This window comes from Haliaeetus albicilla, chromosome 26 (assembly GCF_947461875.1).
Source record: "Haliaeetus albicilla chromosome 26, bHalAlb1.1, whole genome shotgun sequence".
NCBI lineage: Eukaryota > Metazoa > Chordata > Aves > Accipitriformes > Accipitridae > Haliaeetus > Haliaeetus albicilla.
The window spans coordinates 14,242,169-14,259,780 of record NC_091508.1 but is presented as its reverse complement, the minus strand read 5'-3'; the positions used below and the strand labels follow the sequence as shown (position 1 = coordinate 14,259,780).

At 50.5% G+C, this 17,612-nt stretch overlaps 1 protein-coding gene across 2 annotated transcripts in view; it reads left to right on the top strand.

Annotated features, from left to right (window-relative positions):
* The window catches only part of ASTN2 (astrotactin 2), a 360,503-nt gene that overhangs the window by 50,600 nt on the left and 292,291 nt on the right, over window positions 1-17,612 (top strand). For both annotated transcript variants that reach the window (XM_069771376.1, XM_069771377.1), the window contains exon 2: window positions 6,962-7,149. In XM_069771376.1, coding sequence (XP_069627477.1) covers window positions 6,962-7,149 — 188 coding nt within the window. The remainder of the gene's footprint in view (window positions 1-6,961; window positions 7,150-17,612) is intronic.

The following is a 17,612-nucleotide window of genomic DNA, read 5'->3' as shown; positions in this document are numbered from 1 at the left end:
GTGGTGCCTTACCAGCAGCGTGGGACGGGGCTGTGTGCTAGCTGGGTCTGAAGGTCCGATGTCCTGGGGCTGCACGGAGGCACGTAGTCTGCTCGCAGCGGTGACAGAGCAGGCGGTTGTGCTGGTGTTGTGCCTGTCACCCGCCTTCCAGAGCGTGGATGGTGAGGTGGTACCGACTGTGCCGTCCCTGGAGAGTGCTGGTTCTCCCTGGCAGCTCGGGGGGATGCTCTGCCCTGAGGTTGCTCTGCGGCTGCCCTCGCCCCCGTGCCCCTCCAGCCTGGCCGTGGGGAGAGGCAGGCCCTCCATCCAAACTGAGGAGGCTTTCTCGTTTTTTGGGCTCCCGTTGAGCTTGGGATCTGCCTTCACCTTCAGTCGCGTTGCTCTGATTGTCAGGTACCCTTCAGTGGCAGCTCAGCTCTTACGCATCTGTGTGGTCTTTGAGGTGGCCGGTCCCAGGAGCGTGCCCCAAACCTGGCTTCTTGTTATTCTCCTTCCAGGAAGTTTGAGCAAAGCCTAAAAATAGCCAAACCCACTTGACTGCCAATCCCATCTTGCCCTGGGGTGCCTGACATTTTGCCCATCCGACGTCAGATGCGCGATGCTGCTGGCAGGGCAAACGAGATGCAAGAGCGAGTGCCCCAGCCTGCCTGCAGTGTTGGAGGGGTGTCCCAGGGACCACCCCAAGACCAAGGCTCCCTGGAGCCTTCCTCCATCCAGCACCATCCTCGGACACGCACCGTGTCCCAGCAGACACGCACAGCGCCGAAGCCACCCCTGAAACGCCCTGCAGGTGCAGCCCTGTGTTCCTCACAGACAGGGGCTTTGAAAAGAGATGATCAGAGTGAGCTTGTCATCTTTTTTTCCCACTTCTTAAACTTCTGAGCTCCTCTATTACTTTTTATGATCTGCAGCTGCGTTTGTGTGTTGCCCTAGGGAGTACCGCGGGGGGAGCAGAGGAGTAGATGTGGAAGGGAAGGAACATGTTAAAAAATGAGCAGAGGGGAAGGGGAAAAAAAAAATAAGATGAACTGAGCTAATGATTGGGATAAAAAAGCCCACCACATTGCCACCAAAAGACCCAAACCCTTAGAACTGTTAGGGCCTGTTTGACTGCAGAATAGTCCCCTGGGGAGCATGGGGGAAGCCCCATTACTAGAGTCGTTTTGGAGCTAGTCTGCGCAGAGCGCGATAATCTATTCCGCAGGGAGCAATCCTGTGCTGGCAAGGGCACTGGGGAGAGCTCTCTGTTTATGACTTTCTGCATAAATTTGGTTTATTAGCATAAGTGGTAGCTAGCACCGAAGAATCTATAAACTAACACTTCACCGGAGGTTGGCGCCTCTGGAGAACATTAACTCCGAAGAGCCCCTGGACTAACAGCAGAAATGGGGCTGCAGGATTAGGGGTGATGCACGGGCAAGAAGAGGACGACGCGGTCGTCAGTGCTGACTTTTTGTGCAAGATGGGATCGTGTTTCTGAGCGTGCCGTAAAAGGAGATATAATCGCAAAACAGATCTCCAGCTTCTCCTCTGCCAACAGATTGAGATGATGAGTTGTGCAGGTGAGCTGATAAAGTCTGGCTGCAGGGTGCAGGTCCTGCTGGGATGAAGCAGGTGGTGAGGAAAAAGGCAGGAGGAGCCTGGATCCGTGCACTGGAAATTACTCACAGGCTTCTCACCCGTCACACCAAGGATTTGGTCCTTGTAGTAAAGGTGTCCCAGGGTCTGAGCAGCGCTGGAGAGCAGAGAGGAGGGGAAGCGCGAGGAGGGTTTGGTTATCCGGGGGTGGGGAACCGTGCAGGGATGAAGTGCCGTAAGCAAAATGGCTTATTTTAATAATGACCTTCAAGAATTAAATAAAAATACAATAATCATGGTAGATTAGCAAGAACAAGCCAATTAAATACAAAACAGGCTTTGTAAAACTCCATGACAGATAAGGCAGGGCTGCAACCTCCGGAATAACTGATGAATGTTGAAGCATTGCATAAGGTCGGGGGGGCTGGGGGAGCTAGTGAATATTTCGAGCCTGGCAGCCTGCCTTGGAGAAGGCAGAGGTGAAAAGGCTATCTCTGCCTGCTCTCTGCCTTCAGTAAAACAGAGCAGGAGGGGGTGGAGAGGAGGGAGGAGATGGGTAGGGCGGCCAGGAGCCCGAAGGCATGGAGTAACAATCCTCCAACTTTAATATCTGCTGTTTCATTTTATATTCATCATGTCAGCATAATCTGCTTTTATGGGAATCGTCTTGGTTCCCAACCAAATGCATTTAGGCCTTTTTGCTTTTAAGTTTGATTGTAATACATGTTGAAGACTTCAATGAAATGTTTATATGTAAGAATTGTAGCAACAGTGAAGGGAGAAATGGAATTAGAGAATCAGTCGGAAGGGCTCTTGCTGTGGTCGCTGCTGTCCCCTGCCTCCCCCCACCTTGTCTTGGGCGGGCGACCTTCTGATGGGCATGAGCCCAGGTTGGGGTCCGAGCCCCACGAAGGGTTTTGTTTGGATTTCTTTTTTGATTTCCAAGGAAAAATGTGGAAATTGTAGTTTTATGAGACCCAGTGCTGGAGGAAGGGCAGGAAAGGAGAAGGCGCTCTGTGAGCCCTTTTGATGAATTCAGACCATGGGTGGGTGATGTGAGGGGCTGCGGGGGGAGGTAGTGCTGCCCCTGGGCTTAGCTGAGCTGCGTGATGGGAGATGAAGGGCAGGTGGGAAGAGTTGGGGCAGGCAGCCGGGTGAGGCTGGAGAGGAGATATCTCTGCTCCTGTTGCAGGGGGAATAGGGTTTTTTGGCCCTCTGCTCTGGAGAAGCAGGGTTGCCTGTGGGCTTTGGATGGGGAGAAGGGGTCTGGCTGGCTGCTGTGAGGAAGGAGGACCCTCGTCATCGCTTCTCTGCTGTTGGGTGCAGTGAGCAGGTAGGAAGAAGGCATGGCAGATGTTTTGTGGTCTGCTTGGCTGTTTCACTCGGGGTTTTACCCACGAAGCTGTGTTTGAACCCTATCTGAGAGCTCCCCATCTGCTAGATGCTGAGATTTTAAATAGCTATAGACTACAAGTGCTTTTCCACTGCTGCCCATTTAAAACCTTAACTGTATCTCATTCTGGTTTGGTGCAGGAACACCCTTAATTTGTTCCAAAAGCATTTGAAAGCCCTGATAACAGGCAATCTTGCTGCAGACTATTGCATCCTTTCTGATGGACGGGCTATCGCTGCTGTAACTACCGTGTAGATAGTGGAGTGACAAATGCGTGTCCAGTGAAACACAGGCAGTATAATATTCATGTCAAGTATGTGAGGCCAAGAAACTTCCCTGTGTTTGGATATTGAAGGGTTCAGCAGCTAACAGAGCTTGAAAAGGCTTTTCTTTTTTTGTGAGCAGCAAATCTGATTGAAGGCTCATGATGTCCTGGCAATGCTGGGAGTAGTAATGGCCAGGTTTCCTGCAACACAGGCTGCAGGGGTGAAGAGCATATAGGTATTTGTAAATGTATGGTAAATGGTACCCAGGCTTGGCAAGTCAGCTTTCGTCAGAAATTGCCTCACTGCTGGGTTTGCTTAAAATTGTGAAATGAATGTTAAATTGAAGTTTCTACTTTTGGAAGAGACCTTTTGAAAATGAAACAGGCTTATCTTCAGTCTAGGCTAAAATCCAAAAAATTGCCTATATCTCAGAACTCCCCAGAAATGTTCTCTGTGATCCTTTTAAACATCCCATGCAAAAATGTGTGCGCAAGGGAAAAAATTTGGAGAAAGATTGACTTTGGAGGTTTTTTTTCCTCCTTCCCTAATGTAATGTAGCCTTTGGGAACTGTAGCAGTGGGGTCATGGTGGCACCCACATCAGGTCTGTGCTGTGGTCTGTGTGATATAATTTCCTTTCCTGAGCACTTTTGGAAAGGTTTGCCGCAGGGATGTGTGTGTGATGAGAGTGTAATACTGTAAATCATCCTTTCCTATGGGTGACTGTCCTTCTGAACAGAATTAAGATGGCTTTGCATAACCAGAGTCCTGTCTATTGATGCTTCTGTGCTGTCCCGTGGCCTGTTTGCCTCTGTGGAAGAGCTTGTGATATCTATCCCAAAGCCAAGTTAGTGCTTTTGCTCCTAAAAGTAGCATTTCTTGCAATTTTAATTAGACAAGGAGATGCTTTTCAGTACAGACCTTTGAAGTATTGCTAGGAAGATGACTGCGATTAAGCAGGCCTGATATTCGTCTTGTTTTGTTCTTACTTCTACCACTATAAGAAACCTTCTGCTTTAGCCTCTTTGAAGGCGAGAGACACAAGACTCATTTCATTAGATTCCCAGGTCTTGTGCAGGCTGCTGTCCTGCAGTGTGAGCCGCAGGGCTGGCTTGATTTACAGGGGAAAGACTGCAAGCAACACCTCTTGCTACTGATTTGCTCCAGCAAATGGCTATTTATATTAGAGGAGGGAAGGGATTATTAGGAGTGATCTCATTGCAATGACAGAGATATGACAGGGAGTTCACGCATCCCCTCCAAAGTGTGAGCGTGGGCTCTTGATGCATCCCGTGCATGGTCAGGAGCTGTTTAGTTTTTCTCCTTCGAGTGCTCAGATGTGCATAGAGATTGGGGATAACGACCAGTGCTGTGCTAGGGAGGCAGAGATAATGAGCACAGCCCTCCAATTAGATTCAGGTGACAGTGCAGCTGGCTCAGGTATCTCAGTACTGTAATTAGTGAGGTGCTGAATCAGGGAGTTGGCAGTAACGGGGTAACCTTGTCCCTGCCCTCAGCTGGGCTATGCAGTGAGGGGGCATCCTGCAGGACCAGGAGCTTGCTGCTGGAAAATGTATTGATTTCAGGGGTAAGAAAAATTATACCTGAAGGATTGAGAGGGGTTTTTTGCTGGGTTGAGATGTGGGTCTGTAGAAGTGGAAGTGCCTGGTCACGTAGCCTGCGTGGCTGCTCGTGAGCCAGCACCCAAGTGTCTTGAAGCATCTTGTCCTGAAAGGTGTGGGTACCCCTCAGGATGGCTTCAGCTGGGCTTGCTCCTTCCTTTGTCCCCACCAGGAGCTGGAACTGGATGTGCTTTTCGCCAGCTGGGTTCAGGAAAATGAAGTGCAAAATGCCACCGCTGTTCCCTGGCTACTTTGCCTGCCTGGGAACAAGCCCCGTCCTCCCCACTGACCCTCTGCGGCCGAGGTGGGGAGGAGGACCTTGTCTCTGTTCCCACCCTGGTGCCAGGGGAACCCAGACTCGTGCGGTCGGCTTTTCTGGAGCGGACACACGACACAGACTGCAGGTCACGGTCTGTTACAGCCGGTCGCTCTTCCCAAACAGGAGGGAATTGAATTTGGGTCTCCCACAAAGCAGGTGATTGCCGAAGCCGTGGGCCCAGTGACTAAGAGGACCTGACTTGCTTCCCATTGCTTATATTGCAAATGGAAAAACAAACATAAAAAAAGAGGTGGTGGAAGGAGAAATATTTTGGCTCATTTTGCGCTAGTATTTTTTTTCGGTTTTGATTCGGCTGCCAAACTGCCAAATCAGTTCTTTGCAGAGATCCGTTTAAAACTTGATGGGCAGCTGTGGAGCTGTCAGTGCTCCTGCCTGTGTCTGCTGCTGCCTGGGCAAGGCAGGAGCTGCAGCTGAGGCTTGGAGCTGCTGGCTCTGGCTGTGCTGCGGCTCTGGGGCTGGCTTTTGGTTACGAGGTACCTGGATTGTCCAAGCCCCTAATCAGTCGGCTGTGGTGCCCTAAGTCAGGGGAAGCTGCCGCAGTGGATGCGCGCGCTGGGATGCTGTAATCCTGGCTCCCAGGGTGCTTACGCTGTAAGTCGGGATCGGGTGGGATACAAAACTGACGGAATGCTGCAGAAGACGACTGACAGACGTGCAACCCCAAGGTTAATAGATATTTGTCAAGCCCGGTGGTTATCTCTTCTTGCCGGTGCTCATTAGTCTGTGCTGGGAATGTTCTTGTTAAATACAACTGTAGTGCTACCTCGCAACCTGGAAGAAGGTTTCTGTTGTAAATGCCAGCAGAGCATGTACTGATGTCTGCGTTTTGGCTTGCTTGGCACCAAGTGTCCTCCCTCCGCATTGTGCCAGGCAGCAAACCTCCCTTGGGCTTGGCTGCAGATCTCTAGGAGCGTCTTCCAGCCTTTTTTCTGGAAGAGCTGTAGGAGGTTAAAGGCACCTTGTGCAGCATGTTATTTACTGTTGTTGCACATTTGATGGGCACTAAGTGCATATGAGCACAGAGAGAAGCTTTGCATTAAGGCTGTTGGGCAAGATAAGAGGTAGTGTGATAGCAGGATGGCAGAAGGGGGAGGAATCGGGGACTGCAGCTTACTGGGTTGGATAGGGAACGTCTCTTACATCCTGCTAAAAATGTCAGTGAGATGGAGTTTTGGAGGGAAAAAAGGTAAAACTGGTATACTTGGAAAACGAGCCTGAAAAAATAAGAGCGAGCGAGCAAGGGCTAAAGGCAGCAGACCCCAAGTGTGGGGTGTGAAAAGCTCAATCCCTGGTTTGAGTGTGGGATTGCTTGGCTTTTGTGGGCAAACCGGAGCTGTGGAGAAGTGGCCCATGGCTGCAGGGAGACACTGGCTCTGGAGCCTGGTGATTACTGCGATTGCTTGAAATGTGGATTTTCTTTGGCAGGGAGAGATTCAGTCCTGGTCCTCAGGCCTTGCTGAAGCTGATCTTTCTAAAATGTGCAGCCATCACATCAACAACAACATTGATTTCTAGAAAGCTAGTCTAGAAATCGCAAGGCAGTTTGTAGCCCCTTGCTTTTTATTAAGGGAGACAACTGTTACTGTTCACATATGGGGGAAAGAGCAGACAGAGGCCATAAAACAATGCTCAAGCTCATCCTGCAGATCAGAAGCAGTACTAGGGGTAAGACTCAAAAGTCCTGATTTCCAGGACCGCTGAGAATACCACCTTTAAGCATCACAGAGAAAACTGATCCTCAGTTGTGTATTTTGTCCTTGCAGAGATGTCGGGGACCGTGGCTGACATTTCGCTGGTGCACTGGAAGCAGCAGTGGCTGGAGAACGGCACCCTGTACTTCCACGTCTCCATGAGCAGCGCTGAGCAGCTCTCCCGGGCAACCCCCCCCAGCCTCCAGGAGCCTTCGGAGATAGTGGAGGAGCAGATGCACATTCTTCACATCTCGGTCATGGTGAGTCAAAGCTGCTAATGGCATCGGAGGGGACAGGGGAGCCTCTGGGAGGGGATGGCGGCTGGCAGCCAGATCGTGGTGGGATGGTGGTGATAAGGAGCAGGGTGGCAAGTCCGGTTTGCAAATGTTTGTGTCCCTTCTCGGTTGGGCCTCAAGAGAGGGAGAGATGTGTTTGAATGGGCCAGGAAAAAAAAAAGTGGTTGGTCTTTTAAGAAAATGAAATAAAGTAAAGCAACAGACCATAGGGAAGAAGCTGTTGGGAGGGTGACAAAGAAGCTTGTGGTTCTTCCTGCCTTTGGCAACTGGCGAGGTGTGTTACTGCAGTATTTCTCCTCCTCGGTCTTGTGTTTGGGCATGTGCAAAGGCAAGATTTTTGGGCTTGGTCATTTTTTCTGAAGCTTTCTGAAGCTAAATTTTGCCTATCAGGTGAATATGGGCTGTAGCATGATCTTTCTCTTGCAAAGGACAAGCCTGACCTAAAAGTAAAAAGATGGTCCAGATGCTTTGAATATCTCCATCTCAGGTGTTTATGTGACCTTTTATTAACAGATCATTTATGTGCTCTGTTGCCTTTTAAAATGCTTATTTCAGTATCTTATGAGGTGGTTGCTGACGTATTTGGATCTGGTCCATCATTCCTCTGTGCTTTAGAGTCCCATCTGTAAAATGGGACTTAAATGTATTGTCCCTTAAGTCCCATTGGGATAAACTATCCTGTCAATAAAAGAAAAAAAGAAGTTAGACTTGTAGATCCTGTGTATATGCGTGTCATCTATTTGCCCAAAGAAAGTCTTTTACAGGATTGGGGATACCATTGAAGCAACCCTCTGCAAAAGGTGAATCTGTTCATCTCTTGGAATCCATGTGTCATCTTCACGGCTTCTGTTCTTTGTTTTGGGAAGAGCAGCAGAGATGAAGGCTGCACGAAGCCTTTATTTTTTCTATTTGAACAAGTGGCTATTTAGCTTTTACAACTTAAATCTGTTTTTTTGAGTGTCTCGGCCCTTGTCAGTGGGGCTTTAGATTGGGCACTAAGTGCATATGAGCACAGAGAGAGGCTTTGCATTAAGGCTGCTGGGCAAGATAAGAGGTAGTGTGATAGCAGGATGGCAGAAGGGGGAGGAATCGGGGACTGCAGCTTACTGGGTTGGATAGGGAACGTCTCTTACATCCTGCTAAAAATGTCAGTGAGATGGAGTTTTGGAGGGAAAAAAGGTAAAACTGGTATACTTGGAAAACGAGCCTGAAAAAATAAGAGCGAGCGAGCAAGGGCTAAAGGCAGCAGACCCCAAGTGTGGGGTGTGAAAAGCTCAATCCCTGGTTTGAGTGTGGGATTGCTTGGCTTTTGTGGGCAAACCGGAGCTGTGGAGAAGTGGCCCATGGCTGCAGGGAGACACTGGCTCTGGAGCCTGGTGATTACTGCGATTGCTTGAAATGTGGATTTTCTTTGGCAGGGAGAGATTCAGTCCTGGTCCTCAGGCCTTGCTGAAGCTGATCTTTCTAAAAAACAACGTGATGATTGTAATGAATTGAAGCTTTGGAGAGAGAAACGAGTTTCTTTGAGAAATTCCTGCCCAGAGCCTTCATTTGCTGTACCTTGGAGTGCAGGAGCAGTGACGCTTGTGGGCTGGAGCTGAAGGCATCACCATGCATATCATAGAAGAAATGTTTTTGCACTCTAATCCAGGGTCAGCCAGTGAAGATATGCTTTGCCACATCTCACTGAAACCGATAGCATGGGAGCACCTGTGGCTTTGTTGTGAGAGTTAACTCCTGCCCTGAGCCTTTCCTGCCCTTCTGCAAAAGCAAGGGCAAGACAGGAGAGAAACAAATGTTCCTCCTGCACAGAGTAAGCTGCTTGCTTTATAAATCCTGATAGTCCTCACGACGGGAGCCGAGGTCCCAGGCAGGGATGTGGGTCCGGGACGGAGTCTGGGCTGCAGGTGTGTCCCTGGGGAGGCAGAAGCCCTGCGTGTTTCTTCCCTGGGTCAGGATTGCAGTGCAGACTTGAAACTTTGCCCAGTTTTTTTAGAAAATTCATTAACTTCTTGAGTGAACCAGAGCCAACTTTTGAGTTCCTAGCAGAAGATAAATGTGTGTTCTGTTGGGTTTTTCCCCCTCAAGACCACATGGAGTTCTGTAGCTGAAGTAAAATGGGGCGAAAGTATTTGTTTCTTGGGTGAAATATTTCCTCTGAGTCCCCGAGCTCCGCTCAAGCTTCTTTCCCACACCTTTACCTTCCTCCCCGACCCCAGCTAAATCTCATCCCAGAGTCCTCCCATCACTCGAGCCCTCCTGCCTCCCCGGCAGTGTGTTTCCCCGGCTGTGCCATGCTCGGCAGCCGCCGGATCCCAGCGTGGGGGGCTGTGTGCTACCCCCTCCTGTCCTCCCCTGTGCCCGCCGTCTCCGTATCCCTTCTCCTGCCTCGAGACGCAGCTGGACGTCCCCGTCTCCTCCTTTCCAGCTTCTCAAATACTTTTTCTTCTGCTTCCTACCATATAAAGCCCGATGTCTCCTGCATGCTCTCTATAGACTAAAGTTCCATTGCCGCGATGCAGGAGGAGTTTCAGCCCACCCCAGCGCTGCCTTGGCATTCAGGGTCTGCGGGCCCCGTTCATCATCAGCCCAGCATCTCGCTACGGGGGACAGGAGGAGACATGGGAAAGTGCTTCCTTCCATCTCCTTTAAGTGGCTGTAACACTTACTTTTACCTGTCTTCTCGTCCTCCGGCTGAGTTATAGAAAGCCGGGGAAGGTTTGCCTGGGGGATCTCGCTAATCCCGCACTTACGGAGTACTCTGGCAAAGCTTTATTGGACAGCAAGACATCTCCAAGCTGAGCTCCCTCTGATGGGAATGTTGCTCTGGATTTGTGTAGAAGTTTATGACTTGGCTGGTGGCTCCTACTCTGCCTCTAAAGCCAAGATCCCTTCTGTGCTGCGTGGGGGCTCCAGGGGTGTGTGTGTGTAAATCCTGGGTTTACTCTTTCCAGTGATTTTGGCTGTCGGTGCAGAGCTTTCTGGTTTGGTGTGGGTTTGCTTTCAGTGCAGCGGGAAAGGGGCCACCAGTGTCCATGACCCTGTGGCCATGGGACCACCATCTGCTCCCGCAAAAGCACTGGGTGACCATGACCCTCTTCACACCTCCCTACCCAAGCTCAAGGGCATCTTTGACAGCAAAATAATACTTGATTCTCCCCTCCCCCTTTCCTCACTGTTTTTTCTTAGTCTCTCCCCAATGAGACATAACATTAATTACTGCAGTTAAAGGGAATTCAGTCTCCATTACTGTCTGCCACCCCTTTCCTCTTGGCTTGAGCATCTGAAATTTGTCTCCCAAATGAAAAGAAGGGAGAAAGGGGAAAAAACAAATATGCAAATGTTAGATTTTATTTATTTACCTTTTTTTTTGTGCAGTGTCAAGTAGAAAGGAATCAATATTTTTGTCATTACGCCTGTTGTGTTTTTTCCCCATAATCTTAGCTGTCATTTGGGTTTAATTGTGTTGTTTCCTCTTGTGTGGAAGTAAATCTTATCTGTTTTGGATTAAAATTCAATGAAGGTCACAGCAGCTCGAAAACTTACCAGGCTGCAGCAATTAATGTTCATTTGGCTTTGATAAATTGGAATGTTCCCCACAATAGGACTGGAGTGGATTTCAGAAGCAATAATTCTTCCATTAACTCAATGATTCCCTGCGTGATGGAGCGTCTTGTCACTGCTCTGTTTGTCATCTGTCACTTCAAGGATCTGGGCATATGCCTGATATGATTTATCATGATTATTGGGGCTGCTTGTGTCAAAACATTTTAAACCACTAATTATTCCAGCCTTGTAAATTGCTGAATTTAACAAAATGTAAGAGATATTTTGTTGTTGTTGTTGTTCCTCACCATCTTGCGTCCCTGTTTAATTATTGCTCTGCATCATGGTAAATTCAGACCTGGGGATGTGTCCAGCAGCGTTTGCCGTAGATGGGGGCTTATTTGCTGGGCTCTGGGGAGGTGGAGGGGTGGCTGTGGGTAGGACAGGCATGTTTTATCTGTGCATTGACCTGCCTTGCAGACCTTCGGCAGGGCCATTGCACCCAGCGGCTCCTCCTGGCCCTGCGGGTGCCTGGGATGAGGGTTTGGGAAGAGGATGCAAAGCCGCATCCCGTCCTGCTGGCGAAGGGATGGGTTCTCCCATAAGCCTGTGTGAGTGACGCCGGTAAAAGCCCTGGCTGTGGGAGATCAGAGCTGGGACCATGCCTGCCTGGTGTGTGGGTATGTGAACGAGCTACGCGCTGCCTCTGCTCCATCTCCAGCCGAAATAAGGTGGGCTCTTTGAAAACGGTAACAAGCAAAAAGCCTTGTTTCATCTTGTACCATCGCCTTGCAAGGGAGCGTTTCGGTGTCTGGAATAAAAGGTGACCAGACCTCATCAGGCTGCTTTTTTTATATTACTATTTTTTATTTTTAATGCCTACTTTCTGCTGGCTGTTACTGGCAGTAGACAAGTTAGCTGCTGGTTTCTAGGTCTCCCAGTGGATTTTTTTAGCTCTTATTTATATGAGTTTCCTTTTTTCTTCTTGTTCTTATGCATCCTGATGTTTCCCTAATGATCAGCTATTGGTGCTGTGCTCCGTCAGCCTGTGAGCTGGGTATAAAGCGTGCTCTTAAATGCTTCACTCTGATTTAGCATCCTGCTCCAAAGTGGAGCTGGGGAGGGGTCCTGGGGGCCCGATGCACCGCGCAGGTGGGTCCCAGTGAGCACGGTTTCTCGTGGCTGCCTCGGGCTGCGGCAGCTCTCTAGTTTCTTAAGCACTGCAGGAATATCCAAGAGCACGCGAGGTTTTAGGAGCTGCTGCTTCTCCTTTCTGAAGCTGCTGTCACCCAGCAAGGGCTGTGACAAACACATACTCTTGCACACACGCCCCCCCCCCCCCCCTTTTTTTCTTCTTTTTTGCTGTGCTCTGTGACCCACATCACAACTCTCCCTCCCTGCTCCACTGCCCGCGTTTCCTCGTGGAGCCTGTGTCTCATTAGGCTCTCGGCTTTCAGCTTGGGCGCACAAAGCATCGTGTGTGGGTGGCATCGTGCCGGTCCTGCACAGTTGTTGGGGTGCAGTGGCAGCCGTACGCGGTGGGATGAGCCCTTCGGTGCCTCGGCTGCCCTGAACACAGCATCCATCCAGCGTGTTGGACGGGATGGTGAGGTCTTCTCCAAACTGCGTGAGCCCAATTGCCTTTCTATCTGCATGTGCCGGCAGGGATTATTCTCCTTCCCATAGATAGATATAATGTCATACCAGTGCAATTGGGCTTATCCTGGCATGCACAGGAGGGGAGAGGAGGCTGAAACCCTTTGCAGAGCTGGGGTGAGTCCCATCGTCCCCAGCAAACAGCTGTCTGAGGGATCGCTCCAGGTCCCGTGGGCTTCGGACACATCCACATGTGGGCTTCTTCAGCTCTGGCGTTCCTCTCTGCTTGGCCATCATTTGAGTGGTGCCTCCTTTTCCTACCCAGTGGTATTTTGTCCTCCTTGGTGCAAAACCTCCCAATGGATTTACTTCCCTCCCAACTGTGTGATTGCAGCTTGTATGGTGGCTTGTGTCCTGCGGGATGGCTGACTGCTCTGGTGGAGCCGGGTGCTCCAGTGGATGTAAAATGTTGCTTGAGCCTTACTCTGGCTCCTTGCAGTGTGTCTTGCTGATGGCAGCATTGGAGTTCCCGTCTGCCAGCTCATTTGGGGGGGGGGGGGGGGGGGGGAAATGGTGTAACATGAGTAATGAGGTAGTGAAGAAGGCACAACATCTGTGTCATCATTTCAGCACCAGGAGGTCAACCAGATTCATAAAACATGCACTTCCAGCTGGTGATATGTTTAGGAATTAATTAAGGTAGGGAGAGAATTGCTGCTGCAGCAGATATCCTTATCTGAAAGGTATTCAAAAGCTAAATGGATCTCCAATGGGCTGTTTTTATTAAAAAACAAAACCAAAAAGAAAAGCCCTGGCACCCCAGGATTTGGATTCAGGGTGTCCCTGTGTGAGAATTACATCCTCGCTCCTCACGTGTGGCGAGAGGAAAAGGAGGTGCCCACCCCAGCGTGCGGATGGACCGAGCATCCCCAAACCGCCGGGAGGCAGATGGGAGCCGCAGGGTCTGTCCTGATGACAGACCAAGCCGTTAGCATCTTTCCCGGAGCAGTGTCCCATCAGCAGTCGGCCCTGCTCTGCTGAAGGTGGCCCTAAGCTCTTCCTGAGCTGCTTTGAGGTGGCCAAAAGGGGCTGGCGAGACCTTTGCTGGGTCTAGTGGCCCAAGGCGGTGGGGCTGAGTGCTTGCAAGACTGTTGATTTGGGGACTGGAGCTCAGCACAGCTGGAAGCTGAACTTCACCCTAATAACCTTTACCTGCCCAGTGCTGTCCGGAGCACCTTGGACATGGTAATGAAGTCGTGAGTGTGCACTTCAACTGGTGTTGGGGGGGGCTGCTGGTGAGCGAAGCTAGAAGCAAGCCTCCCGATCCTCTCGCCCCGACGCTGTCGGTGGTGTCTGCTCTTTCCCAGGGTGGGGATATCCTTCGTCTTCAAGTTTCATTTCCATAATGTGCCACTAACCAACTTTTTGTAGGCTGGGAGAAGCAGCCTCTTTCATTCACCCTCCCCCTCTTCTCCGTTCTCCTCCTCCTTTGCAGCGACGACATAAAACAGGGACTAAATGTAGTTAACGATGTGCTCTTGTATTTAGGGAATTCATTTGGGGTGGATTTGTCTTTAAAGTGTCACTTCTGTGACAATGACACCTGTTATGTTAATAATTTTTCACTAATCTCTCTCTGTTTTCTACCTTAGCTACTGTGAATACATTAGACACTTTATAGCTTTCTATCTAGCAGATTTTTTCCCCCCACTGTGTTAAAATATGTAACTGGAGTGCTTGATTTGCATCACTGATAAAGCAAGACTGAATAAATACTCTTAGCTCATCCGAACTGAGCAGAAAACTAACTTTTCTTATGTCATCCCCAGAGCAATCAAAGTTGTTACTGGGGGGAAAAGCAGCCATAGGAAGCGCTTGGGAGGGGTTTGCTTTTTGCAGATGGCATCGAATGCGTGGGAGGGATCTGCAGCCTTAGAAAATTCCCAACCTCAATGTGCTGAGAAAAGAAGATGGCTGGAGGGGAAAAAGTAAAAGCTTGCATTGGAAAGGTGGCTGGTATAGTCACGAGGTGCTAGAGCTGGAAGGGGGATGCTGAAGTGGCGAGGAGATGGAGAAAAACTACAGAAGGAAGGTTTTGGAAATGGGGTGAGGAGCGTCGGAGCAGCGTTAGCTCATGGCTCAAGGTGGGACGTGCAACAAGGCGTCGTGTGCGTCTGCCTTCGCCCCCGTGGTGGGTCCCTCCACGCTGCTGGTGACAGCAAGCCGTGTATTTTTATCGTGTGGTGCGCTGGGCTGCGCAGGGAGTTTGCCGATTTCGGATTCTTGTCTTGAACTTGTTCCCTTCCTTCCTCCTCCTCGCTCTTCCCCTTCCCACCATCTGTCTGGGAGAAATACTTGCGCATCTACAGCACCGCGGGGCGTAGCTGGTAGCTTGACCTTTTCTCGGTGCTTTTTCTCTCAGCCTGGGCGAAGCAGATGGAAAAGCCAGGCTTTGGTGCAGTAGCTCTGCCTTGGCTCCTGGTTTGCAGAGCGGTCGGAGAGGAAGGAGCGTCCCGGTCCCATGCAGGTCGGGTCTCGCTGAGCTGCTGGGCTCCTGGAGAGAGCAATTCCACGTGGGAGCCCCATGCTAATCCTGCGTGTAAAGTGCTGGGAGTGTTTGATCGGTACCTTTGAAACATTGACATAAACACAGAAATGCTTTGCAGCTACCAGCCTAGGTCTAATAGCTTTAAGCTGCCAGGCTCAAAACTACATACAGCATTAAAATTGTCACGAAACGTTAATCCAGGAAAACTCCTGTGGATGCTGACTTCTCTGGGAGGTGCGGTGGTGCCCGGGGGTGGCTGGCCCCTGGCTCCAAGGTAATTGCTTATGATGGAGAGTATTTTCCTGGGCTGCAAACCTCACACCGCCTGCCTCGGGGAGCTCCTCGGCCGGGTGACAGGGATGCCAGCAGGGTGTAGGGTGCTGTCCCCTTGCTGGTGGGGCTGGGCTGTGCTGGGGCACGGCGGGGGATGCCCAGCATGCTCTTTACCTCCCTGCAGCAGTAGTGTCATCTCCGGCTTTCTGTCGGTACAACGCGGGCTCTGACCCAGGGGACACGGGGAGCAGGCGCTGGGTGATGCTTCTCGCCCTGGGGTTTGCTTTTTCTGTTTCAGCTGCGAGGGAGAGCCTGGGGGGCTTGAAGGCTGGATTGGTCTTCAGACAAGGAGTGAAATGTCTGTCTGCTTTCTTCAAACCTTGTGTTATCTGCAGATCTCACTTTTCTCGGTAATTATTCTTGTTTGAGTGCAAGTTAGAAATGTTTTAATCGGTTAAAATGTTGTCAGTATCCGGAGTTGGCTCATGTAAAGGTGAACTGTGATGAACCTGATGCAGAATAGCTTAAAGGTGGTTGTGAAAGCTTTTACATTACAGCACTACAAAAGACTGAATTTTCATTTGGTTGGCAAATCCCAAAGATGGGAGTAAGTGTTAATGACAGGATGAAATGCAATATTGTATTTGTCCCCAGAAATATGATGTTTGCTTTTAGTTTGGGCTTTTTTCTTTCCATTTAAAAATAAATTGGACTTAGTTTCACAAGGCAATGCTATACTGTGAAAAGGCAGAGCGCTTTTTGTTCAGGGAAGTGTCAGAATGAAATGTTTCTACTCTTCAACACTTTCCATATCCACCCCAAAACCACTTATGCTTTAGTTTCAGCTGATGTGAAACTGTCTGAGCAGATAAACCATTCCTTGAAAAACTTTGCCAAGCTCTCCGTGGAGTAACTGTGCCCAACCCAGAGGAGATGCGGTGCCGTGGGGGAAGGCGGCGGGGGTCTGATGATCACTCGGCAAGTGTCTCCAGCCTCTGCAGTGCCTGGCCTTGGTGAAGGGGATGCTCAAACACCTGCCAGCGTGAAATAGGGGGAGGAAGCTCAGGCGTACGTGATTTTCTCTGATGATCATAAGGCTGCTAATATAGCAGAGGACTTTTTTTTTATGTGCGTGTCTGGATCTTGCTGCTGTAGGAAGTTGGGCAAAATTCCCACCGGCTTAATTGGGAGCAACATCAGGCCAAGTGTGGTTATTTTTACCTGTCACTGCTCCCACTCCGCCTCCTCCCTCCCACCTCCATCCCCCCGGACAAGAGGGAGCGAGCTCCGTTTCAGCCTGCAAAAGGTCTCCGCCAGCTCCAAGCAGAAGCCTTGTGTTCAGCAAAGGAAAAGGGGTGGGGGGGAAGTAATTGAGCTTATTTTCAAAATCCAATTATCTAAAACGGCAGGAAAATAATTATTTTTGGAGGGAGCTGTTTGGACTGGCTGGGCTTTGCCCTGGGTGGGAGCTCCCCAGGGCTGGGCTGGATTCGTTATGGCAGCGGCTGGAGAGGGAGCGAGCGGAGCATCAGCCCCAGCTCTGCTGGGAAACACTCGGCTTTCAGGGCCTTGGCACTTTACTCATTGTGTTGCATTTTATCCAACAGGGAAACTGGTTGTTTTCCCTTGGCAGAGAAGCCCACTTGGTTTTTTTCTTTTTTTTTTCCCCCCCCTCTCTTTTTCTGGCTGGGGAGGGAAGAAACCTGCCTGCCAGGAGGATGGCAGCAAAGCTGGCTGATGCTTTAGCAATATCAGGTATCTCCGTTTCCCTTCCTAGAGGTATATCTGGTTAGGAACTCATCGCCAACCACCCCTTAGGCAAGCTTGAGCTCTCCTGCTGTTTTGGACATGGTTTTCCTCATTGCAGCAAGCTCATGAGCTCAGGCTGAAACCAAGGTGGTGACGGCCGCGATTGCTAGGGGAGCAGAGAGCAGCCCTGATGTTGAATTTGCTGGTTCTTTTGCAAATGTTGGAGCGTTTTGGGTGCATCGTTCTGCAGAGGTCTGCATTGGGGGGGTGGGTTTGATAAGGCAGAAGTAAAGGGACGGGCAGCCCCATGTGGGTGCTGTGAGCTGCAGCCGTCAGCAGCGTGAAATTGCAGTGGGAGGAATGACTGGATGGAGGGCACTGGTTAATGCCCCAAAGGGAACCTCTCGCTACGATTAAGCTGCAGGTTTTGCTTGGCCTCTCCTGGAGATCCATCATTATTCACGCCAGCACCGGGCCTGTCAGACTCCCTCTGCCGCAGAAATTAATGATTTGAACTCGCCGACCAGCTCGCGCGCCGGGATGCAGCTCGGCGAGGCAGGCGAGGGCTCTGCGGGGCGACAGCGGAGCGGGGTACTGGGGACCCGATCCCACGCTGCATCCTTGGGATGGCTGGGACCTCGGGGACGGCGAGGGCAGGGCAGCTGCTTCTCCCACCACCGTTCCTCGTGGTGGGTGCTTGGGATGCGTAGCTGTT